At 38.5% G+C, this 26,359-nt stretch overlaps 1 protein-coding gene across 3 annotated transcripts in view; it reads left to right on the forward strand.

The window, feature by feature from the left end:
• TP63 (tumor protein p63) overlaps nucleotides 1-26,359 on the forward strand; it is a 267,957-nt gene that overhangs the window by 179,201 nt on the left and 62,397 nt on the right. For 2 of the 3 annotated variants that reach the window (XM_060150266.1, XM_060150267.1), the window contains 6 exons: nucleotides 7,988-8,174; nucleotides 10,165-10,280; nucleotides 11,321-11,430; nucleotides 12,075-12,211; nucleotides 14,117-14,199; nucleotides 17,058-17,194. In XM_060150266.1, the coding sequence (XP_060006249.1) occupies nucleotides 7,988-8,174; nucleotides 10,165-10,280; nucleotides 11,321-11,430; nucleotides 12,075-12,211; nucleotides 14,117-14,199; nucleotides 17,058-17,194 (770 nt within the window). Of the gene's footprint in view, nucleotides 1-7,987; nucleotides 8,175-10,164; nucleotides 10,281-11,320; nucleotides 11,431-12,074; nucleotides 12,212-14,116; nucleotides 14,200-17,057; nucleotides 17,195-23,165; nucleotides 24,551-26,359 lie in introns of those variants that run through there. The other variant, XM_060150268.1, reaches the window with a different exon arrangement.

Here is a 26,359-nt window from a genome sequence, read left to right on the forward strand (position 1 = left end):
TAAAGATTTATATACTAAAATGTGCTCTTCAGCTCTTCAGTGTTATTTTTAATATTTTTACAATGGAGTAATTTATACTATAAAAGAAAACATGCTTAAATAAATCATAGTATATCCCTTTTTAATACTATAAACATAACCACATAAAATTATATTTTAAAACTAGAACAGGCTCATGATATGTTAAATAAAAAAAGATACCAAACTTTTTATGATATGCCCCAGTTTGTGTATATGTGTGCGTGTGTGTGTGTGTGTGTGTGTGTGTGCGCGCGCACGTATAGGAAAAAGTCTAAAATGTTAGGGGTATGTATCTCTGGGTAGGGGGAATATGTCATATATTTTCTTTTTTCCATAATTTTTTTATGTATACATGCTGTTATAACTATGAAAACAGACATATTTATTAAAAAAAAAAGAAGTTGGATAAGTTTTTAATCTCCATAACTGCTTCTAATAGCAACAGCACTACAGGGAGAGAAACTTTATAATTTCAAACATAAAGTTTGGAATGTTTAATATCCACCCAAAAAGCTGCTGGAAATTCAATGCAGTGGACTTGGATCACCAAAGAAATTCTTAAGTTATAGTAGATTCTTTTTTCAGGTATAAAATCAGTTGGGTTCTTGATTTGATACCTGTCAGTAGGAAAAACCTAGCTAGAGATAAATATAACCTTGGAAGAACAATGAAAAAAAATCTGTTTAGAATGGTAAGAAAATGTGCAAAGGGGAAATAAGTTCAAACTAGAAGTGGAATCCATGAAACAAACCAAAAACCTAGAGAAAGAATTATTTCTCTCAAGAATGTTGTATAGTCCCTTATTACATTGGATACGAAGTATAATAGAACCCAACCCCCCAAAAAGAAATGCTTCATGTGTTCCTCAATGTTAAAAATTAGATACATCAGAATGTTGTAGATATAGCTAAAGGAGTGCTTAAAGTGAACTTTGTAGAATTAAATGCTTATATTAGGAAAATATGAAAGTCTAAAATCAATGATCTAAGATACCAATTTAAAGAAGAAAAACAAAACAATAGCAAATTGAATGATAGTTCAATTAATGTAGTTAGACAAGAATAAAAAATTAAAAGTCATGCATGTTAGAAAAGAAGAAATGAAACTGGCTTTACTTGCAGTTGACATCATCATCTATGTAGAAAATTGTACCTACAAAAAACTACTAGAACTAATAAGTTTAGAAAGATTTTGTATATTGACAGGATATATGGTCAATATACAAAAATCAATTATATTTTATGTACTAGAAAAATACAATTAGAAATGTAAAATTTTAAAGTATTATTTACAATTAAAAAGTATTAAAGAGGGCTTCCCTGGTGGCGCAGTGGTTGAGAGTCCGCCTGCCGGTGCAGGGGACGCGGGTTTGTGCCCCAGTCCGGGAGGATCCCGCGTGCCGTGAGCCATGGCCACTGAGCCTGCGCGTCCGGAGCCTGTGCTCCACGACAGGAGAGGCCACAGCAGTGAGAGGGCCGCATACCGCAAAAAAAAAAAAAAAAAAAAGTATTAAAAAAGTAATCTAACAAATTTGTGCAAGATTTGCACAATGAAGACTATAAAATATTCCTGAGAGAAAGTAAACATGTTCTAATTAAATGGAAATATATACCATGTTCATGGATTAGAAGATACAATATTGCTAAGATATTAATTGTCTTCAAGATGACCTATATATTCAACACAGTCTCATCCAAAATTCTACCAGGCATTTTTGTGGGAATTGACATATTTCTTGTAAATATTATATGGAAATTCAAAGGACCTAGAATAGCTAAAACAATTTTGGAAGAGAAGAACAAAATTGGAAGAATTAGATTACCTGATTTTAAGACTTGCTATAAAGTTAGAGTAATCCAGACAATGTGATACTGTTGTATGAATAGATCAATAGAAAAGAAGGCAGTGTTCAGATAAAGACCTGAACACATACGGTCAATTAATTTTCACAAAAGTTGCCAAGGGTATTCAATAGGAGGAAAATATAATCTTTTCAACAAACTGTGCTGGAACAATTGAATATCCATTAAAAAGAAGAAGAGAAAGAGGAAGAGAAGGGAGAGAAAGAGGAGACTGAAAGTAGATATAGGACTAAATGCAGGAGCTAAGATTATAAAACTTCTACAGGAAAACATAGAAAATCCTTCTAACATTGAATTAGACCAGAATTCCTTAGGACACAAAATGCATGTGCCTTAAAAGCAAAATAGTGATAATTTCTTAAAATTAACTGTTTTGGAAAAGCACAGAGGTGGGGTAAAAGAGGCAATCTATAGCCTGGGAGAAAATATATAATTTTTTAACTTATATTACATAAAGGACTTGTATCCAGAATACATAAAGAACTCTTTTCACTCAAATTATGAACACAAGCAACCCAATTAAAAAATGAAAATTTAAAAAGTATAAAAGATTTGAACACACTTCAGAAAAGAATAGCAAATAAGTATATAAAAATAATATAAAGTGAATATAAATATATTTATATTTTAAACTTTTCATTATATTAAATATAAACAAAGTATATATGTATATGAAAAGATACTCAAGATCATTAAACATCAGGGAGATGCTAATTTAAACCACAGTGAGGACCACTACATACCTGCTAGGATGGCATTGAAATTGACAATACCAAGTGCTGGCAAGGATATGAAGCCCTCATACGCTGCTGGTGGTGATGTAAAATGGCACAACTTCTTTGTAAAACAGTTGGGAAGTTTCTTATGAAGTTAAGCATACACTTAATCAGCAATCACGCTTGCAGTACTTATCCAAAATAATGTAAACATATGTCCTAAGATTTGTATATAAATATTCATAATGCAGTTGTCCCTCCATATCCATGGGAGATTGGTTCCAGGACCCCCAGTGAATACCAAAATCCACAGATGCTCAAGTCCCTTATATAAAATGGTATAACATTTACATTTAACCCACATACATCCTCTTTTACACTTTAAATCATCTCTAGATTTCTTATAATGCTTAATACAATGTGAATGCTATGTAGATAGTTGCTGGCATGGCAAATCCAAGTTTTGCTTTCTTGAACTTTGTGGAAAAATTTTCCTCCATATATTTTCAATCCATGCTTGGTTGAATCTGTGGATGTGGAACCCCCAGATATGGAAACCAACTGTAGTTTTATTCATAGTAAATAAAAGCTGGAAATAATTGGTGACTTGATAAATAATAGAATTCCATTCAATAATAAAATAGAATGCTGATACATGCAAAAACATCGGTGAATCTCAGAAGCGTTATGCTAAGTGAGAGAATCCAGGCACATAATGGACAGTATTATTCCATTTCTATAAAAATTTAGAAAGGCAAAAGTGTAACAAGAGAAAGCAGGTACAGATTGCCTGAGAATGGGTTGGGGTGAAGATGAACTGCAAAGGGGAAAAAGATAATTTTGATGAGGGGTGGGGACTCAGGGAAGGCTGGGGAGGGGATGGAAATAGTGTGTATCTTACTCATGATAGTGGTTACATTAGAGCATACACGTGTCAAAAGTCACCAACATGTACGCTTAAAAATTGGTGTATTTTATAGTAAATTACACTTCAAAGCTGATTAAAGGAAAACAAAGCATACATACCCCAAAGAAGAAATTGGTCTTTAGATTTACAGAATCTCAGGTCAATGTTTGGGAGCATTTTAGAGGTCAATTTTCAAAGCCCCAGAGAGGAAGAGAGACATTAAAAGAATCCAGATGTATTCCAATTTGTAGTCTCTGCTGACTTGAATCACCAGGGTATTTTAAAATCTTGGCGTAAATTAGATTCCCGTTTTTAGTGATCTTGTAGAAGCATGGAAAATTGGTGAAGATGATAGTGACTATTTGGTGGGGGAAGTGGGCAAGTCGAAGGAATTATGAATACACTGTAGGCCAGGGAGACTGAATTTAGTACTGGAAAAATATTAAATGTCATCACAGAACCAATTTGCAAATAATGAAGGAAATAGAGTAGCAGAAACTTGGCTTTGTCAAGAAGGAACCATGCCAGACCACTTCAGCCCCTCTGATTACTGAACAGCAGTTCTGGAAGTTTAACTGGAAGCAACAACTGGAACATATCCTGGCCCTGGTCAGACATTTAGATTTAGTCAGTAGTAAACCCTCATCACTAAAATTGGAAAATATGGTTTACAGCCCCAGATGCAGCCCTAGCTTAAGAGTAATATCTAAATTTTCCTGGCACGGTGTGGAGAACAGAAGGAAAATATGTTTGAATTGTGGGTGATGAATGTATGGTGCGTTTGAGGCATGATGAGGTTTGCATGGGTAGAACATGGGAGTGGGAAGTGCGTGTGTTTGGGGGGTGGGGGGAGGGAATGAGAGAAAGATGAAGCCAGAACACAAAGGGCCTTCATACACCATGCGAAAGAGCAGGACTTCTTTCATGAATTCCCCAGAGCCGTAATAGAATTACTGACAGACAACTGGTCCTAGGCTCTAGGTCGGCTTCCTCCTAGTCCAGGATTGTTTCCTTTCTATCACTTGCTACTTCTCCCTGCACTGAAATGAGCAAACATTATTATACTGAGAAATAAATAAAGAGGAATTATTGATGGTAAGTAGATCATTTCTGAGCTCCATTTTAATGTTAGAGAAGATTGTATACCTCTTAGGTTGATTCGGCGAATAGCCACACGTTTGAGAACTAGAAAAAAAGTAAAAGTACAGAAATGTGCACTGCAGAGCCAGGAGAATGAGAGATGAGGAACTGCTGTTCCAGGACTATGGGTGATTCCTGTATACTGGTGGTTAACCAGATCTTCTCTGTGACCTCAGGCAAGTCCTCTGCCTTCTTCTTATCTATAAAATGGGGATAATAATACTGATCCATTATCTGTTATCTGAAATTCAAAGAACTCTGAAAAACAAAAGTTGCTTTGGTTTTGTTTTAATTTCATAAGTTCGTGGCAAACTCAGGTGGTGGTGAAACCTGGCCTGAACATTGAGAGTTTATGGTCATTTCCTACTTCGTGTGAATCTTCATGGATTCTGAAGAAATATTAAGATTTGATTATAGGGTGGCCCACTAAATCCTCCTGGAGGTGTTTATAACATACGCTATATGAACTCTACTCCCTTTCTAAAATCTAAACAATTCTGGATTCTGAAACATCTGGCCCCAGGGGTTTCAGATAAGAGATTGTAGATCCGTAGTACCTTCCTATTAGGCTTCTGTGAAGATTAAATTTCTTACTCCAGAGCTCAGAAAATGGTGAAGTTATTATTGAATATCATTACTGAAACACAGAAATTAGATTCCCCCTCCCACCTCTTAAGGATGAGTGAAGATTTAACCTGATGATGCCTAAGATTGTTCTTAGTACTTTTACGTTTTAGTCTGTCAAGTGTGATTTACAGTATATCAGCTATTGAAACAGAACGTTTTTCTTAACTGTCCTACTTATCCTTCTTTTCTTGCAATCTTTACATGCTTGGATGGGTGCCTTATTTGCCTTTAGGTGTTAACTGACAAACTTTTTTTGCAATCATCTTTCCTGAGGTGCATTTTATGAAACTCATGTTTAGATTATACATCTCCTAGTTTAGTTAAAACACAAACAGATATGCTTATTTTCTGAGAGTTCTCAATAAAAATGAGTTCATAACATGCTTTAAGACGTTGTCTTTATTTGTAAAGTCATTGGTTAAAAACACTAGAGGAAAAATATCCACCTAGATTTCATTCAGTGTTTCCCAAGTAGAATTTTTTTTCTGTGGTTGATTTATGGCATGCTTCCTATTTCTTCACGCTATATAAAACCCTTTTGCTGTGTTTAATCCTTGACCTGTGGGCATGGAGAAACAATTATGTAATACACGTCTAGTATTAGGAAATTTTTAACTGAAAATTTCATATAATGAAATGCTTGGGAGAAAAAGAAAGATTATTTAAATAAATATTATATTTCAAAAGGAAGAGGTAAAGCAATTTTTTTTTTTTTTTTTTTTTTTTTTGCGGTACGCGGGCCTCTCACTGTTGTGGCCTCTCCCGTTGTGGAGCACAGGCGCCGGACGCGCAGGCTCAGTGGCCATGGCTCACGGGCCCAGCCGCTCCGCGGCATGTGGGATCCTCCCCGACCGGGACGCGAACCTGTGTCCCCTGCATCGGCAGGCGGACTCTCAACCACTGCGCCACCAGGGAAGCCCTTTTAAAGGTGTTTTTCCATGGGACATTTGCCTCTATTCAGAGTTGGGTTGGAACATAGCAATAATGAATCCCTTTGCCACTCTGGCTCCTGCTCCCCAGTGTCTTTTCCCTGGAAGGATGTTGCTGCCAATTTAGGATTGTAACCTGTGTGTGTCTGTTTACCTTTGTTTGGGTAAGTGTTACTAGGTACCCTGCTTTTGGCCAGCAATTCCACTGCCTGGGTGGTTTCACTCAACATCAGAATGAGGAGGAATGCAGTGATGAGGCATTGACCCAGAGAACAGGGGTGATAAGGTTTAAGATGGTGTAAGGATTAGAATGTAGACTTTCTATACGGTTTCAGAGGTGGGAAGAGGAAACATCAAGGATGGAACTTTTTCTTCAAGGTGTCATGCTTTCTCCACCCTATTTTCTGATTTTACAGTCAACCAACCACTGAACTTCCTCTCCCTACAGAAGGTAGTGTGGGGAGGAAAAATTTCAGTCACTTGTGAGTGAAAAGATAATCTTTTTGCTGTGTTGTAGTAGAGCAGTCCTTTTTTCATGAGAGCGTATGACCAAGTGGCCCCTTCCAGATCCCTCATTCTTTTAGGCTATGACCTTAGAAGATAAGTGCAGCCATTTGCGGGAAATTTTCCTTTGCAGTTTTCTAGTTGGTTGACCTCAGGTAAAATGTCTTCGCTATCTGCCAGATATTCTATCTTAAAACATTTTTTTCCATAAACCCTAATTCCTATGAGTATTATAAGGGGGGGATTAATTATAGTCTGTTTAATAATACTCAGTACATGAGAATATTGTTTTTCCATTTAGTTTCTGGTACTCTGTAAAGCTGTTCATATTGTTAATCATTGAAATATTTCTGAGAATCTCTTTCTTCATCCTAAAGAGAAGATAACAGGAAATAATGACATAAATGTGTTTTGATAAAATGTGAAATAGTTTGTAGACATAGGATTTTATTTAAAGTGGAAAGAAATGATTAATTTGATCAATGAATGTAATCCCCTCGAATAAGATTGCTAGATGTCATGCATATAGTAGCCAACGGTGAACGTGATGCCGAAAGCTCAGCTTCTGTACACCAGTGCCGAATCTAATCTCAGAGATAGAGTTTTGGGTGAAGTAGAAGAGAATAACTTTATTGCTTTGCCAGGCAAAGGGGGGCAGAGTGGGCTCCTGCCCTCAATAACTGTGTGACCCAACCCTGGAGGATTTGGTGAGGAGTTTTATAGTGATGGTTCAAGGGCAGAGTTGATAAGATTAGGGTGTGTGCAGAGGCTGCACTCCTTTAATCTGGTCTCAGGTAGTCTGATGAGTTTTTCTGGTTGCTTTAATCTGGCCTCAGGTGGTCTTCTCTGGAATGAAGAATGCTAACTCCATTTGTTGGGGGTTTTGGTTCTGTAAGGAGCTCAAAGATATTGTTCTGTGGATCCCTTGAGGCAGAGCCAGGACCTGCCCCAAGGCTGCACTATTGTTTTTTGGCTGTTCCTCATTTGTCTCTGCATCCTCTCCCTTCCCTGATTAGCAAATGTTTGAAACTTCCCTTTGGGGCTCAGGGAGGGTCATGGAGGCTAGAGTCTGTTCCCTACAAACAAGGAATGGGGGACCTGGAAAGGCTTCTCTACCCAGGAGCCCCACAGGGTCCTGCTCGGTTTCATACAGGCAGCTATAAAGGTATGTGTTTACAGAAAGTAGATGCATGTTCCTTGTTCTGATTTTGAACAGGTATTTTGAACAGTGTCTCCTATTGTTTCTTTTCTTTCCTCCACCATTGGCTCATCTCTAAGCAGTATTCCACTGAACTGAAGAAACTGTACTGCCAGATTGCGAAGACATGCCCCATCCAAATCAAGGTGATGACCCCACCCCCTCAGGGCGCCGTCATCCGTGCCATGCCTGTCTACAAGAAGGCCGAGCATGTCACTGAAGTGGTGAAAAGGTGCCCCAACCATGAGCTGAGCCGTGAATTCAACGAGGGTAAGGAGAATGGGGATCTGTGGCCGTTCAACTAAGTTCCTTGAAATGGAGCTCCTGTGGAGACTTTTGTTTGGTGCCCACTTACCTGGTTCCAACCTCTGCTGGCTGATGGCAGCTCAGGCTACCTTTCTGGCTGACAAGACTGTCTGAGAATAATGATGAGTAAATTTCAGGCTTTTACAATGACTGAACTGTTTATTTTAATATTGGTAATTGCTCAGTGACCTGGACTTGCCTCTCTACTCCCTACTACTGCTTCCTTCCTTCTTCTTTTTTTTTTTTTTTTTTAATGGGAGGGTTTAAGGAGAACATGTGGCCCCTGATCTGTTGGGCCCTGGCTAGGGGCTTCAGTGCCTCTCCCAGGGTGATTGTCAAGGCCAGACCAATTAGGGTCTAGAAGGGGAAGAGATAGGAGCATAAAAGATGAGAAATATTAAAAAAAAAATAGAAGAAGGAAGTAAGAACTAAGAAAAAGAAATGAAGACAAATAATGGATAAGAAGAGTTAACAGAAGATCTAGAACGTAAGCTGGGGACGGGAAACAGTAAAGTGAAGGACTGGGAGTCAAAGAGCAGGTATCTTGGGGCGACCTTTAAGTGCTGTATCCATAGGTAAGTTAGGCCCCAGCCTCTGAGCCTCAGATCCAGTAACAGTTTTACAGAAGAGGTCATTATTTCCAAGGGTCCCCTTACATCTGCTGTTCTAAAGTTCTTTGAAGGCAGGCTAAGTCAAGAAGACAAAAATAGAAAAGAAGGACAGAAGAAAGCAAAAAGATTCATCAAAGCGTGATGAGGGTGTGGGAGGGTTGGGAGTTAGGATACTTTTTATAGAAATTATATGAAAAATAGAAAGATTGGTAGGTAGCCAGAGTGTGTATATGTAGAGAACATAATAGATGCTAGAGAAAAAAGTAATGGAGAAAGAAAATAGACATTTAAAAAGAGAAAGTTAAAATCCTCCCAGCTTAATACAACTATTTTTTACACATTAATTTCTAGTCCTTGTTTATATGATCTCATTATCCATACCTTTGCATCTTGCTTTTCACTTAACAATATGCTATAAAGGTTATTCCCTAGGCTTCATTATAGGTTTCCATAATTGCCCTCCATCCCTCAAGGTGACATAACCATTTCTTATTTTTTTTCTCACTGGTTGACATAATAGTTGTTTTTAGTTTTTGCCATGAAAGATGATGCTTCAGAGAGCAGAGAGCATCTTGATACACTTAGCTTTTTACTTGTATTGAATATCCGATTTGTAGAATGAGAACGTGCAGCCAAAGGTTAAAAACGTCATTAACGTCATTACGTCATTCACGTCATTAACTCTTAGAGCAGCTTCTTTCTTTTCGAGTTCCACCAGGTATCACATTTTGTGAAACTTTGCCTATGCTCTTTTAAAATTTGCTTGCCATTTCTTACCCTCTAACCTGGGGCTCTTGCAGCGCAATAAAAACAGTAAGTTTCCCATCTTTATGACCAAAGTAAGATGGAGACTTCATGATGAAAAGAAGAATAGGCAAAGTGAAAGTTATATCCTTTCCATCCATAGCTTCCTATTGAGTGTTTTTAATGGTCAATTTGGGGGCAGTATTTTCTCTCAAGCTAATATATTTTTTAAATTAACTTTGCTCCTTTTTCTTCCATTTTCCGGAGAAGCTAGAAAAATCACCTGTATGGATCAGGTCAGAGATGTAGTCATAGAGTTCTCTACCACTTGAATTGTTTACCTTGAGCACCAGAAACATGGGACTGTTCCCTTAAATACAGATGAACGTTCCTGTCCTTTCTGTGGCTATCTGGGTGGCGATACTTTCATGTGTTAGATCTCTGGCAACAGGATCGATTCCTCTTTTCAAGGATGTATATTGCCTCCATTACACAAGCCATTTCTTTGGCCACCAACGTTCTGTCCATACAGTTTCATTTTGTTTTCTTTGTTTTGAGAGTGAAGAACTAAGAATTTTTTTTCTTTCTCCATTCTGCAGGACAGATCGCCCCTCCTAGTCACTTGATTCGAGTAGAAGGGAACAGCCATGCCCAGTACGTAGAAGACCCCATCACAGGAAGGCAGAGTGTGCTTGTACCTTATGAACCACCTCAGGTAAACAGATAAGGGTTGGGCAAACTTGAGATTATTAGTTTTGGTGATAGGGGGTGTTTCAAGCATCAATTTCTGTTTTAGTCCTTGTTATAAAACAACTAACCTTTTTGTGTTTCTTCTCTCCCTCTTCTCCACAGGCCACTTCTCTATCCCCCTTCAAAACTCCTAAATTTGTGCTAAATTTGTACTTGGTAATGTGGCTCTGTGCCCATGTTCCCATCTTAAAGGCAGACAATAATTGAATCTACAGTTGAGTTTATACGTGGCATTATTATCCAGAGATCTTAACTGGCAATTCAGCTAGTAGTGGATGTACACGAGTACTGGATACAAGTATTTTTACACTGGCCTGAAAATGGGAGACCCTAAGATGGAACTCTTAGCTGAAGTTTGAATGTACAGGTTCGCAGGTTAGAAAAGCAGAGTGGTGTGGCAGAAAGAACACTGGGGTAGTGAGAACAGAGACTCTTCGTTTGCTGACTCACTCTGTGGACCTTTAGCTTATAACTCTCCATCTCTGGGCTTCAGATTGCCTCACCCATAAATTCATTTTCTGGACTAGATGATTTAATTCTGAGGACCTTTGAAGCTCCAGAGTGTACTTTATAGAAGTGTACATTCACATATATGTTGTACTGTTTTTTATCCACCTCGGGGAAATATCCCTGGAGCATTACTGCTATAGTTAGTAATTTTTTCATCTCTCTCTTTTCGTATATGTGATGAACCCTATTTGAATTAGGTGATATGATCAGCTTGCAAATGAATATGTAGGGTCAAAGATGGTTATTTTTTAAAAGCCTATCTCATCTTGGGTAGGGTCCAATGTTACAGATATTAGCTTTAAGCATCCCAAGATCCAAGGCAAAGAAGAAGCTACTGTGGATTTTACAGTTTGCCTTTGTAGAAGAAAGCATATCGCTTCCTCAGAAGTGGAGTTGTTTAAATAAGTGAGAACTAAGAAGGAAGAGCTGAGAAGAAAGAACGTCAGTTCAAACCATGGTTAACACCGACTGTTTTTTCCCCCTCTCCGTGTTAAGGTTGGCACTGAATTCACGACAGTCTTGTACAATTTCATGTGTAACAGCAGTTGTGTTGGAGGGATGAACCGCCGTCCAATTTTAATCATCGTTACTCTGGAAACCAGAGAGTAAGTGACATTTGCAGAATTGTTATTCTATAGAAACTCTGGGCAGAGGGCAAAGTGAAATTGTGTTTGCTTTATCATTACTTTTGCATGTGCAGCAGAGAGCTACCGTTGATTTTGTCCTTTGTGCTTTAAATCCTTGCTACAAACACTTACATAAAAGATCTAAGAAAGTGGAGACAGAACGGGGTGGGTAAAGGTAGAAGAGAAAAAAAAGAATTGGGAAGGTGTTCAAGTCGCTTCATACCTGAATTCTTGACATTTGACTGGAATAGTTTCTGATTAGACAGTGTTTGTTTTCATGTGGCCCCTAAAGGCATTTAACAGTTTCTTTGAATAAGTCTGAGCTGCCTGTGGGGATTTTATCTGGAGACATCCACTGGCTTAACTCAAGTTTCCTTCAAAATATGTAGCTAAATACAGCTGTTCAGCTAATGGCTTGGAGGTTCTTTGCAGAACAAATGGATGCTATTTACTAATATTGCTCATGGCGTGTAAGCACTTTTGTGTTCTGCCAGATGCTTTGGGGCCCATCCTCAAAGCAGCCATAAGGGAGCTGGTAGTGGTGGTGCACTGGTGATGGCCAGCAGGGGTCTTTTCAAATTCTTTTAATTTAACCCTTTCTTCTCCTCTTCTCTAATTCCTAGTGGGCAAGTCCTGGGCCGCCGCTGTTTTGAGGCCCGGATCTGTGCTTGCCCAGGGAGAGATAGGAAGGCAGATGAAGACAGTATCAGAAAGCAGCAAGTCTCGGACAGCACAAAGAACGGTGATGGTACGAAGCGCCGTAAGTAGCTGTAGTGGCCAAATGGGGTAGGGTTCAGTCTTCTCCAGAGAGGGGGGCTGGGGAGTGAGCTTTGAGAAGCTGCAGAATAAGACCTAAGGGCTTTAGAGGCAAGTATGACCCAGGGCCCCAGAGCTGATGGGAGCAGCTCTCGCTGAAATGGACTCCAGGTGTACACTATAGCTTTTCAAAAGCAAATCATCACGGTGAGGATTTCTTAGTCAGCAACGCTCCAGATATGACTGCCAAACCAGTAACGTCAGCATCACCTGGAAACTGGGTAGAAATGCAAATTCTTAGTTCCCAGACTTGCTGAATCAGAAATTCTGGGTGTGAGATCCAGGAACCTATGTTGTGTAAGACCTGCAGGTGATTCTGTTGCCAATTAAAGTTTGAGAAGCAGTATCTTAGCCTATTGGTATCCATTTACTTTTCTATTATTGAGCATGAGGGTTGAAAATGCCACCTGCCTTCCTCATGAGTCTGGGGGAATAGTGAGATTTAAGAACACATTTTATAAAGCACAGTCTGGGAAATATGCAGATCTGGGTTTCGTTGAATCTTGATGTGTAGGACCCACTTGGGGCTTTAGTTACATCATTTATAGTGAGGCTAATGATTTAGGTCAGTTGTTTCCCAACTGGTGTCTTTAAGCAGTAAAAGCTTTTATTAAAGAAATATTTCAAAGAATGCAAAATGCAAAGCAGAGCTGCTGTAGCTGAAGAAGCAGGAGTCGGGGTGGGCTGTGGTTTCATGCTCCACTCACACCACCTCTTGCCCATGAGGTACACGTCCCCAGAGGCCTTCAGGTAACAGAGGTTCTTCAGGTAACAAGCATTTGAAAACCATTGATCCACACGAGCTACTAAAGCGTGACACATAATTGTAGAAGGTGTCTTGCATAAGCCTGATATCACTACAGCAAGTATTGTAAAGAACATCACACTATGAATTGTATCATGAAAAAGGTTTTAGTCTTTTTACTGATTATTCTGCAGAAGAAATAAAAATTTTTGTCGCATTTTACAGGACAACAGTGTTATAACAACTGACCTCCATTAACTTCTGGCTGTTCAGTGTGATTTGCTTTTCCAGTTAGTCTCTTTTTCTCCCTAATTATTCCTCAAAAAATCATATGTATGGGATTTATATTATATATACCATATCAATAGTACATATAATATCCATAATTATATCTCCACCCTTATTTTCCTCTTGGGTCTGTCTGTTGGCCTAGCTCCATACACTTCCCTGAGCACCTCAGTTACCAACAAATCAGTAATTTTCAGTAAGAACGATTATTTGAACTCTGGTAGGAGAATCCTTTCTATACCCTGGATCCTGGGTGTAGTTTCTACATTGTGGAAACCTTAGGGATTTATGAGATTAATTCACTCATTTTACCAAAGAGAAAACTGAGGTCCTGGAAAGAGAGACTGCTTATCAAAAGTTATGCGATGTACATACTGACATCGGAAGGGTAAACTCACAAGGCTGAATGCACTGGCAAGACAACCTCTATAGCATGCATTTGCCTCCTTGGAAGATAAATGACCTGAAAAATAAAACACAAAACCAATGTATCTTCCTTTCCTGAACAGCTGTTCACAGACCCATGCCAGGAAGACACAAGGATTCCTGCAGCACTACTTAAGCCAGAGGCCATTTCCCAGCCTCCCCGACCTCCCCCGGGGTTTTCTTTCATTTGTTTTCCCTCACCTTCCCTCCTCCCCGCTTCATTATTGCTAGGTTTACACCTAAGGTAAAAGCAATCATCACCAATTACTGGCTGCTTAGAACTAGAAATTCTAATCTCATAAGTGTTGCTCATGCTACTGTCTGTGTAATAAATGTATTTATTGCTTCAGAAATGTTCCCAGGATGAAACTTGCATTTTTCCTCCACCAGCTTTTCGTCAAAATACACATGGCATCCAGATGACATCCATCAAGAAACGAAGATCCCCAGATGATGAACTGCTATACTTACCAGTGAGTCTCCCTTGGGTATTCATGATCGCTTCATTTTCACCTTCTTTGAATGAGTTTTACTCTGAGGTCATCTTTCGATTATCTGTGACAATGAGAAGAGGGTCATGGAGACTAGTGAGATAAAACAGAGAATTTATTTTTTACAAAATTAGGAAATTACTCCTTCCCTCTACAGTTCTGGAACATATTAACAGTGTGGGCTCTTCTACTTGCGGCTCACCCAGTCAAAGCTACCTTCCTAATAAAATTTTTCTTATGCCAATATTTAAGATTAATTTGTACTTCATTATTTAAGAGGGATAAGATGATTTTAGACAGCATGGTCATACCAATTTAGGGCAGAAAGCCAAGTCAGGCAGACTCTTCAGTTATATGGGAATGGCCAGAGACTTGGCCCAGTTATTGTGTAGGAGCGTTTTTCATTCCTACAAGGAATATAAGCCCTCTCAAGGTCACCAAGGTGCCCCTTTTTAGGCCGTGGTTGTAGTTCATCGAATTCTTATTACCTTAGGTCTTTGCTGTCTAGAGTGGCAGCAGAGTTTGGGTAACCAGTATATCTCTTGATGCCATCTACAGTGACTTGCGACACAGACAGGCTAGGCCAGGAGATCTGACTGGGATTAACACTAAGCCACAGGTTTGGGTGTGCTGTGCTTGCTGCCCTTCCTTCTTCGGGCCCTGAAGGTCGGGTAAGGGAATTAGACTGCTTGCTGGCAGAATAATTAGACAGTGAGTTAGCTAAGATTCTCAGTGTCTTGTTTCTCAGGCTACATATGGAAACTGACATGTGAACTCTAAGTTAAACATTTTCCTGCTACACTAGATATTCCAAAAGACCTAGTATGTTTTCAGCTGATGAGACAGAAACCACTGGAAGAGCTGTTTTTCTCATGAAATTTCAGTTTGTACTCATGGAGGAGATACCCTGTATTCTGTTACATCTTATTTCTAGTGAAGAATTAGCCAAACTGAAATGTATAAAGAAAAAAAAAAACCTCTTAATTTACCATGAATTTGGTTGGTATTTTGTTGAGTGGCAGTAATGCGAGACCCTGAGCACTTAGAGATCGGTAGGGTACAATTCTTACCTTCCAAGATCTTGCCTTCTAGTGAGGAGACAAATAGGCATAATGCAATGAAATCAGTGCTTCAGCGAAGCTAGACATGACACTGTGGGAGCACATAGGAAGGATGGAAGAATCAGCCTAAAAGACTGAGGTCAGGAAAAGCTTCTCAAAGAGCATGATCCCAGAGCTGGGATTAGTAGGAGTTAACCCAACAAAAGGTAGAGAATATCTTTCCATTTCTGAATTCTGACAAACTCTGCCTCTCATGCTCAGGGAGGAGACAGGTGATGTGCTAGGGTGCACAGGGTAAACAGACACTCACTCTCGGGGTCAGGCAAGTGCCCTTTGTTCTCCACTTGCCTGTCTCTAGTCCTGGTCCTGCTCAGACATTTTTGTTTGTTTGTTGACTGGGATTACTTTTTTTTTTTTTTAACATTTTTATTGGAATCTAATTGCTTTACAATGGTGTGTTAGTTTCTGCTTTATAACAAAGTGGATCAGTTATACATATACATATGTTCCCATATCTCTTCCTTCTTGTGTCTCCCTCCCATCCTCCCTATCCCACCCCTCTAGGTGGTCACAAAGCACTGAGCTGATATCCCTGTGCTATGCGGCTGCTTCCCACTAGCTATCTACCTTACGTTTGGTAGTGTATATATGTCCATGCCACTCTCTCACTTTGTCCCAGCTTACCCTTCCCCCTCCCCATGTCCTCAAGTCCATTCTCTACGTCTGTGTCTTTATTCCTGTCCTGCCCCTAGGTTCTTCAGAACCTTTTTTTTTTTTTTTAAGATTCCATATATATGTGTTAGCATATGGTATTTGTTTTTCTCTTTCTGACTTATGTCACTCTGTATGACAGACCCTAGGTCCATCTACCTCACTACAAAGAACTCAATTTCATTTCTTTTTATGGCTGAGTGATATTCCATTGTATATATGGGCCACATCTTCTTTATTCATCTGTCAGTGGACACTTAGGTTGCTTCCATGTCCTGGCTATTGTAAATAGCTGCTCAGACTTTTTAAAGCTTTTAAGAGACTCTCTTAAAGAAGGAAGCACATTTTACCTCCACTGAAAACTTGTGTTCTTCTAGAGGTAATTACAGTTAGTTCTAGTTATTTGTGGTACTTATGCTTTATAAAGTCACTGTGAACACTGTACTCGCAAATACTGAATCATTGCTCCTAGAGGAAATACAGGATTAGGTTCCTGTGAGCCTCTGGTCATGTTTGTAGTAACTGATCAATGCATTACCTTGTTTCATGTGTGTTTCTTATTTAATATATGCTGTTGATTCATTAGCATTGAACTCACTGCCCATAGCACTATAACTCATGGCTGATCTAAGCTTATCTAACACATATTTTCTCCATAAGGCACATCACAGCCTTCTTGCACTTAGGAACATGAGATAGCATGGCAGCTGCCCTGGGGAACTATTTTAAACGGAAAAATCACCCACAAAAAGTGAAAAATGTGGCCCTGACTAGACCATGAGAAGGACACCTGTTTCTAGCATGAGAGCTGAAACAAAAAGGCGGAGCATCACTTTCTTCCCCCTCAGCTGGGAACTTGCACAATGGTTGAATCAGCTTTTCATCACTCTACGCATGTCTGTGAATGACTGCAAAGCCTGCCAGTGTTGTTTTTCCTGTTACAAATAAATGTTAACAAGTAGGCGAATTCGTCCATGCAGAATCCACGAATAATGAGCATTGCCTGTACTTCTGATAGTTCTACAGCTCTTCATTTTTTCTTCACTTTTCTTCTGCTCTTTGACATAGGTGAGGGGCCGTGAGACTTACGAAATGCTGCTGAAGATCAAAGAATCCCTGGAACTCATGCAGTACCTTCCTCAGCACACGATTGAAACATACAGGCAGCAGCAGCAACAGCAACACCAGCATTTACTTCAGAAACAGTGAGTGTGTCCCTGTCTCATTTTAGGAGATGTGAGTAAGATGACTGTTTATTCAGGTCAGCAACAGGGTGACGGTTGGGTGATGTAAAAGATGAGGTTGTGAGCAGAATATGGTAGGTTCAGATGGGCTGGTGTGGGACACCTTTTTTCACGTCAACAATCTTCTGTGTTTCTTATAACCTTCCCTTTGAGAAGTGCCACCTATATTTTGAAGTTGAATACAAACCATTTCAAGTGAATTACAAAAAAGACTCACACTAACAGAATTAGTTCTCTTCTCTACGCCTCTGATCCAAACACATCTATCAATAGTAGAACTTTGAGTACACACTCTATTCTAGTAATAATGTGTCTGTTTAAAAACATGTACCCTTCCTCATCTCGATAGACTATCTTGTCCCTCTCCTGGGATGCACACAGTCCGCTTTTGGGAAAACTGTTATAGAGACAGCACATAGGTTTTACTATAAGTGTCTTGAGTGCTGTGTTGAGGATTCAGAGTCCCAGTGCATGCTCATTTAGCAAACATCTGGATGCAGAGGGCAAAGTGGCATCATATTGCCGTGTTTTAACATCCCCATTCTAGGTCTTCTTCCAGCGTTACGTATTTACATCAATGAGGCCAGATTTTGCAACCATATTAGAATATACATACAACCTATTTACATGTTAATTTTTACCTAGATTCTTGGATCTTTGATTATGTTCATTGTTTTATGACTAACCTGAATAAAATAACTCTTATAAAAGGAAGAGACTCCACTTATACTTACCCTTCTGTGGTTAAGAATAATCACCTGTTAGCTTAAAAACTATTGTGTCTGTACTGGAAGTATTGCCAGAGTCTCTGCAGATAGATGTAAAATATAGACATTTGGGGCTCATTTTAGTAATTCAAGCATTTGACTTTATTCTTCAGGCAAAAAAAAATAAACCCAAACCATCTTGCCGAAGTCAAAGATTGTCTTTTACAATAGAAATGTAAATGAGCAATAAATAGTGGATCTTTTCTCATATATTATTAGCTACTCTAGAGAGATACCTATGGAAAGTGTAATAAAAAGAGATTGCTTTTCTTTTTTAAATCAAAGTAAATGTAGGTGAGAAGGTTGGACTGCATTTCTGATAGTCAGAAGGCATCCTCTGAGCCCATACCTACTGACTGTGAGGTATGGGGTGGGCAGCAGGGGAATATAAAATAAGTATGCTCTCTCTTTAAAGGACTTCAGGCTCTTTGAGCATTTAAGACCTTTTTTGCCTGGAAGAGATCTCACCATTCACTTCTGGCACGAAAGTTTGCAAATCATAAATATAAGGTTTTAGAGTAAGGCTGACTGGAAAGTTGAATCAGGCGGTTCCTTGGGGACACAGGGTACTCCAAAGGAGAATTAGAATTCAAGGTTACAGAATTCCCATTGCCAATCCTATATAGTCTTTAGGATATCAGATAGAAATATATATTAATACATTCAAGTGCAAAACTGATTTAGTTCTTATAAACTCATAAAAGAGGAATCAAAGAAATAGACTTGTAGCATCAATTACACACCCAAAGGGGATAAATGCCTTCTCCAAGATACGCATGTCACGCTATTAAGACATACTCTCAGATCGTCACCAGTTCACTCTGGAAATGTTTGGCTTAGCGAAAATGACCTCAGAAGAACTACTCCATAGCAGATCATGCTGAACTCGTTGCTCCGTGATTTCCTGCCTCTTTTTAACAGGAAAAGTTCTGTCAGTATTAAATGGTGTGGTTTGAAAGGTCTGACCCTCTAGCACAGGGGTTGGCAAACTTTTTTTTCTGTAAAGCACCAGTAGTAAATATCTTAGGCTTTCTGGTCCATATATATGGTCTCTTGTAGCTCCCCAGTTCAGAAGCACAGCAGCAAACCACAGACAATATGTAAATAAATGAGAGCAGCTGTTACACTAAAGTTTTATTTTATGGACACTGAAGTTTGAATTTCATATAATTTTCACTTGTCATGAAGCATTCTTCTTCTTTTGAATTTTTCCTACCGTGTAAAAATGTAAAAACCATTCTTAGTTTATGGGCCAGGTTTGGCCCATTCACTATAGTTTGCCAATCCTCCTTCTAGATAAAAGAGTGGCTCCTTCATGGCTTCTTGATGTTCATATTTTTTGATAGGAGTATCTGGAAGCTAATCTATATATTCTAAAGTAGAGAGGTATTAAAAGATTTTAGGAAGTTTTTTAAGGTGTCATCTCAGTATCTAACAAAACAACAGCAGTCTTTAGCAGAGGCTTCTCTTGTCTTTCTTCTGGCTGAAAAAGACATGCCCATCTAGACACAAAATACGGTTCATCATCAGCTAAGACTGGAATAGTTGACGTGACTCATGTAATAAGCTTTTTACTGAAGATCTGCTACGTGAAAGCAGTAAAAATAGAGATGAGGTAGATGAGGTTCCTGCCTTCCTATAGTTTACGGTTTGGTGGTGAATTCCTAACCAGAACACCTTTTGAATCTTAAGAAATCTCTGGAAGTTTATTCTCAGCATCCTGTAAGTTCATAGGACAATTTTAAACAACTTGTATAGATTATACAGTAGAAGGAATAGTTTTGTCATAGTTTTAGAGACTTTACAAGGCAAGATGATCTGTTTCAGTTGGAGACATGTGCATTTGTTTGCTTACATGGAGTACACGAGGATATATAGTCCCATGTCCCTGGATGATGAGTTATCCAGGGCTTATAACTTATCTAGCCTAATTGGCTTGCATTGCTCTAAAGGGAAATTGTTTTATTTATAATTAATATTCCATAAAACAATCTATTTCATCAAAGAAGAAAATATATCTTAAAATTATTATTTTAAGAAGCTCAAAAGATTTTAGAGACATATTTTCACTGTTCTGCATGTGTGGTGGTCACAGATAAATAACGAGGAATTTGTAGCCCCGTAGTTTCCTGTGGTGTCCATTTATATGTATAATTGCATGTTTTTGAGTGCTTGTCTCACAGTGTATAAGAGCTAACTTCAGCTGTGATAACTTGTGCATGGAAATATAACAGACTGCAAAATGAACTCTTTGCAAAATATAGACATTTGGTCTAATTATGTCTTTGTTACATTATATATACATGGGTCTCCCTCCAATGATTGATATACATTTATATAAATTCTCCAGTTGCTGTATTCTTCAGCTCAGTTTTTTTCAGCTCTTTTTATTTTTATACAAAGCTCCAAGAAAGAGCACGAATGATTAGACAAAGAAAACTGGAAATCTAATTCCTGGCAATCATTTGAAAAGAATACATCAGCTTGGAAAATGCCTATGATAGCCTGTGATTTCCTTTGCAAAAACTTAGTACCAATATTTTATGCTGGTAAGGAATCAAGTTTATGCTTTTCTTTATAGTGGAGTGAAAATTAATGGGAGGAGAATACACACTGTACGAGGTAGCAATAAAATATTTTCAGTTTAATTGCTTCTATTAGTTCCTCACTATATGTTTTCTCGCTGCTTGCTTTTCATTTATGCATGGTTTTCCTTATTCAAAAATTCCTTCACAATTACCTTCATGATCATAGGCTTTCTGGAGGATAAATCTTACACTGAGTTTTTGTGAATCGAGTTGTTACAGCTATAAGTAGGCTTTATTCCATTTATAAGGAAATTTGATTTTAGTTGATTTGCTCACATTGGAATAAACATAGGGAGTTATGTCCATAGGAGCCAGCATCTAGTGAGAGGACAAATTGGACCCATTCTTGCCACTGGACTCCTTACCATCATATTTTCAAGGGACATTAACTCTTAAGAGTTTTGTAGCAGCCACTTGAGACCTTTTTAGCAATCTTTTGACATGTGTACTTTTGACCAATACTATCTCTTGTTCATTTTTTTTCTTCTGTAATTTACCCTCCTTCTTGGGTAAGATCTGATCTGAGAGCAGCATTACTTTGTTAAAATTTTACTTAGCCCAACTCTGGAGAATTATTTTTAAGTTTCTACAGGATAGATGTACTTTGATTTTAATACAAATGTATGACATCCTGAGGAGCTCTTAGTGTTTCCTTCTCCTTTATGATCACTTGATGATTGCAGCTTATTGGTATCCATGATATAGGTCAGAGAATACTGGAGCAGAACAGGATCTTCAAGACTATAGTTCTAGCCCCGTTGTGCTATAGCTGGGGAAACTGAGGCCCCATGAACTACACCTGTGATTTCATAGCCAGTTCATAATAAATCTGAGACTAGAATCAGATCTGGAAGACATAGCTCTTTACAATATTCTGGGCTGCTTCATTAGTTAAGAAAGTCATAATAAGAAAACACAAAGCAAGCATTCATTCCCATTTTTCTGTCCCTGTATCAGGTAGTTGGTATTTACCCTTGTGGTTTCAGCGTAAAGTCCTATTTCTCTAAGCTCATCTGGCTACGATTTTCTTCAAGAATGTTGATAATTCTTCCTCAGATTCATGTATCTGAGAAAGAAGCAAGTAATATTTTCAGAATTATCAATGTAGAAGAAAGCAGAAGACACAAATCTTTCTCTCTCTCACTGACAGATATGACTAATACCATATTCCTAAGTCTGACTTAGAAATTCTCCACACTTCCAGAATATTTGTTTGAAATTGCCAGTTTCATAGATTAAAAAAAAGGTAAATATGGGCAGTTTCATGGGGTTCAACCTTATAGGTCATGGCACTGCACAAGCCTTTACAGTTTACACAGTTAGTTTAGAACTTCACGAAAATGTTAGGAAGTTGTCAGGACAGAGATTTATTAGCTCTGAATTGGCAATGCAGAAAAACACCCTCAGATTAATTAAATTCAGATAGATTAAATCACTTTTCTAACTTCTCACATCTCATTGCAGAACTTGTCTCAATTCTAGTCTCAGTGTGTAATTCTCTGGTCCAGACATTTTTTTCATAAGTGAAGGATGATTTCTGCATGTTGTCTTATTCAATCCTTGGTCCAAGAGAAGCCCCAAGATGTAATATCCACACGAGAAGTCGAAGCCATTGTTCTTTAGTTGGTAATAAATTGCTTCCCTACTAATTTGTATTCTGGCACCTTCTTTAAGATGATCCCAATTCTTGCTGGTGAGATGGCTTACTAAATCTCAGCACTGAACAAGTGAAAATTGCTTTGTTCCTTTGCAAGGAGTAACCATATGTGATTCAAAAGCCATCCGGGCAGTAATTCCCAAACAGTTCATGGGGTTGCACAACCCTTAGGAAAATAAGAGGATTTGTTCCTGGCATCCTTGTGTCATAATTGATTTCTTCATTATGCAAAAGTTGCTTTCGTGAGTTTGATATGTGCATTTCTAGGCCAAGTTTGTGACTGAAAGGATTAGGATATTTATCCATCACAATCTGGGCACATGCAAAATGCTCATTAGGAGTTCTTTACAAAGGCATGATGACACAGCCCCCAGACTGATAAGATCATATTTCTTCATACTTCAGAGTTAAGCTAGACGGGAACAGTAATGAGGTATCATAATTGGGAAGATGACATTTTACAAAAGATTGAAGTTACTTCTTGTCTCTGCATTCCTTTTTGCAATTAATTGAGTCCAATATGCCAAGCACCATGCGAAGCATCTTGACCTACCTTGTCTCAGTAGTCCTCAACTAAGTAACTTGTGGAACTTCTTGAAAGTGTATGTATGCCTGGGTCCCAGCCTGGTCTCAGAAAGGATCCTGGAAAATGCATTTTTTAAAAGTGCCACAGGTGATTCTAATAGTTCTAGATAGCTACCATTGCCTTCTCTCATTTCTTCTTCATAAAAGTCTTGGGAAGTCATCTCTGAGTGATCTTAAAGGAAGGTAAAGAGGAAGGAACAAAAATAGCCGTGCGGCATTCTGTTCTGACTATACTATGATCATGAAGGTAGAAGGATGTGTTTCTGTATTCAGTTGATTTGAACATATGAAGTCCTAAGCCTTCATCTTTTCTTTTCTCTGGTTCCTCTCTGCAGTCTCCTTTCAGCCTGCTTCAGGAATGAGCTTGTGGAGCCCCGGAGAGAAAGCCCGAGGCAATCTGACGTCTTCTTTAGACATTCCAGCCCCCCAAACCGATCAGTGTACCCATAGAGCCCCATCTCTGTATTTTGAGCGTATGTGTTTGTTGTGTTTCCGTGTGTGTGTGTGTGTGTGTGTGTGTGTATGTGTGTGTGTGTATCAAGCCCTCGTAGCCAGGACTTGAAGACACTTTGGCTCAGAGACCCAACTGCTCAAAGGCACACAACCACTAGTAAGAAAATCTTTGAAGGGACTCAAAACTGTACAAGAAAGGACATTTTCTGAGATTCTGTATCCTTAGATCTAGCATTGGTCCATCAGGAACCCTTGTGTCTGTCTGTGAGCTTTTGTGTTGTTTCTTGGGAGGGAGGAGCTCAGGTTGGGAAGAGGGGCATTACGATGTTTATTGGAACCCTTTTCTGTTACCTTCTGTTGTGTTTCTAAAACTCATGAAAAAGCTTTTGAGCAGGTCTCAAACTTAAGATGTCTTTTTAAGAAAAGGAGAAAAAAAGGTTGTTATTGTCTAGGCAGAAGTAAACTGTAGGTTACTGAGAGACTCAGGCCCTTTTAATGCTGGTCATGCAATGATACTGCAAATAGTAACAAGCTAAGGTGTCAAGTGTACTGCTGGACAGAGAGGTAATAACTACCATGAGTAGCCACTGCGGGGAATGATTTTTTCTTCTTTTTGAGAACTTGCATTACCAGTATCCTCCCCTCATATGTAGTAAAAAGCTCATTAATTCTGTGTCAGGTCCTGCCACTGCCACCCCATGTCAGCATCTGATGTGATAGTCTTCCTTGCTTTTGGAAACCCTCCAAAATTTGTGTTTGGACCCCAAGGCAGGTAAACCTCTTTTGTCATTTTAAGAGGAGGGTAAAACTACCCCAGTAATATTCTTTCAGGCAGTCATATATCATTCTTCCGTGTCCACCATGGAATTCAAAGTCCTCTCACCAAATCTATAATTAACTCCTTTGATTGGAGCGCCATAAAATCAGCCATATCACTGACACTGTTCAAATTACCGTGTCCAGGACACTTATGCTTTGTTTAAGTGACGTCCAAGCGGACACGTTTTTAAATCAACACTCCTGGCCTAAGAATTAAAGACAGGAAGAGTAGATAATTTTTCTTTTTTGGTTCAAAGACTTTAGAGAATCTATTTCCATTTTAAATCATATTTTAAAGTAATAGTATAAAGACTTAAAAAATCTGCTCCCCACACCAGGTCACCAGCTCTTTATTCTTTGTCACCACAGCAATGATTTCTTGTTATTGAGGCTGTTGCTTTATGGATGTGTGATTTTAATTTTCAATAAACTTTTGCATCTTGGTTTATCTCGCAGTTTTTCTTTTCTGTCTCTTTTGCTTTTTGAAATTCCTTAAATGCTAGAATATTTTCATTTAAGTGCCTGAAGTACCATGTGTAAGTCTAAAGAACAAGAATAGGTCACTTTGGTTCTGTCTACACTATTGTCATAGTTGGTGTTTTTATTTAAGATACTCTGTATCAAGGTCATCAGTCCTAAAAGTAAATTTCAATGCCCATGCTAACTTGAAAATTTATTTTAGCCCTGTGCATGTTTAATTTCGTCATAAAGAGCTAGGCACTATAGCATCATTTGTTCACATCTCTGAATAAGCCTTGAGTTATATCTTCAGTTGCCAAGTTCACTAGAATAAATTTAAATCAAATTCCAGTTTATTAAATAAATTGGCTTCTGTGACACTGGTGTTAGGAAATATCCAGTGGAACCTGTTGTGCACAGGTTTTAAAAAAAATTACAATACGTTCTGATCTTTGAGTAACAAGTTTTAAAAACTTCATAAACCACCGTTCTAAATAAAACTAATATAGTCACTTAGAAAACTACTTAAGGAAAACAAGAAAAATACTTAAGAAAAAACATGTTTATGTTTTAGATAAAAGTATAATAGTAAAATCAGATGATCCTGTTACATTGGCACCGTTTTCAATTAATCTAAAAACTTTCTAATCCCTTTTAAGGAATTCACAAATTCCTTAAACGGTTAGTATGTTTAATTTTTTAATGTGTGTTTTTTCTTCTGGAAGTTTTTTTTCCCTTTCACCCTATTTTTATGGAAGTTTTTAATGTGTTTATAGTGATGTTTATATAAATGCATACATTTGAACTGATAGAAAATATTTTATAATTACAGTTGACTTAGCTGGAGAATAAACGCTGCCTTTCGTCTTTAGAAGCAAGATTCCTCAGCTAGAGAGAAAAGTTACATGTGGGGAGGTACTGGGCAAAATTTCGAGGAGGAACAATTCCTTTTCTCATGTTCATGTCTTCCCTTTTTCTGACCTGCCCCATATCCACGGTGTTTTGCTCTACCCCCAATATCCCTTTCCCTTCTCGGATCCCGCCATGCAAAAGTGGTTTGGTAAAATAGATTCACCCTGATGTATTGCCAAATTCCACTAGAGAGTTGCTTTTTCATTAGCAATGGAAGATTTAAGGCCAAAGAAGGAATCCTTTGGTGGAATTCTAGGACAAATTGTAGGACAATGTCCAGGGCACTTACATAATCTCATTTAATCTTCATAGCAAGTCTTCTGGAGTGAGTGTAATGCCTGTTCTACAGATTAAGTAAATGAGACTCCAGAGACCTATATAATACCCAAAGTCACTTAATTGATTTGTGTCAGATCGAGAATGTGAACTCTAATATTTCGATTGGCTCCAAAATTTATGTTCCTTCTTCGTTTCTCTATGGTTTGTGACCTACCTTCCTCAACAATAATTTAAGTGGCTTAAAATAAATGAACTAACAAAATGGTCAAAAATAAAGACCACCAAAAACAGGAGAAAGGAATTGTAATAGGACTTGGAAGAAGGCGTTCACTATAATTGAGGGTCCAGGGAAAATTCATAGCTCTTAAATACATTTTTACTTTCCTAGTGGTGGGCATTAATGGTTCAAGCAACGCTTCCATTAGCTCTTGCTGTACATTTGACTGATTTGCGAGGATGGGAGAGATATGTAGACATTTCTTTAGGTTACAGAGGACCAACCTGCCTCTGGAGTCTGGGTAACCTGGCATCTTTGTTGCTTTGTGGTGGGCAAAGGTAGAGGAAGAAGCACCTAGCAAAGCTTCTCTTGATCACCTTGCCCTGAACA

This window comes from Lagenorhynchus albirostris, chromosome 5 (assembly GCF_949774975.1).
Source record: "Lagenorhynchus albirostris chromosome 5, mLagAlb1.1, whole genome shotgun sequence".
Taxonomy (NCBI): Eukaryota; Metazoa; Chordata; class Mammalia; order Artiodactyla; family Delphinidae; genus Lagenorhynchus; species Lagenorhynchus albirostris.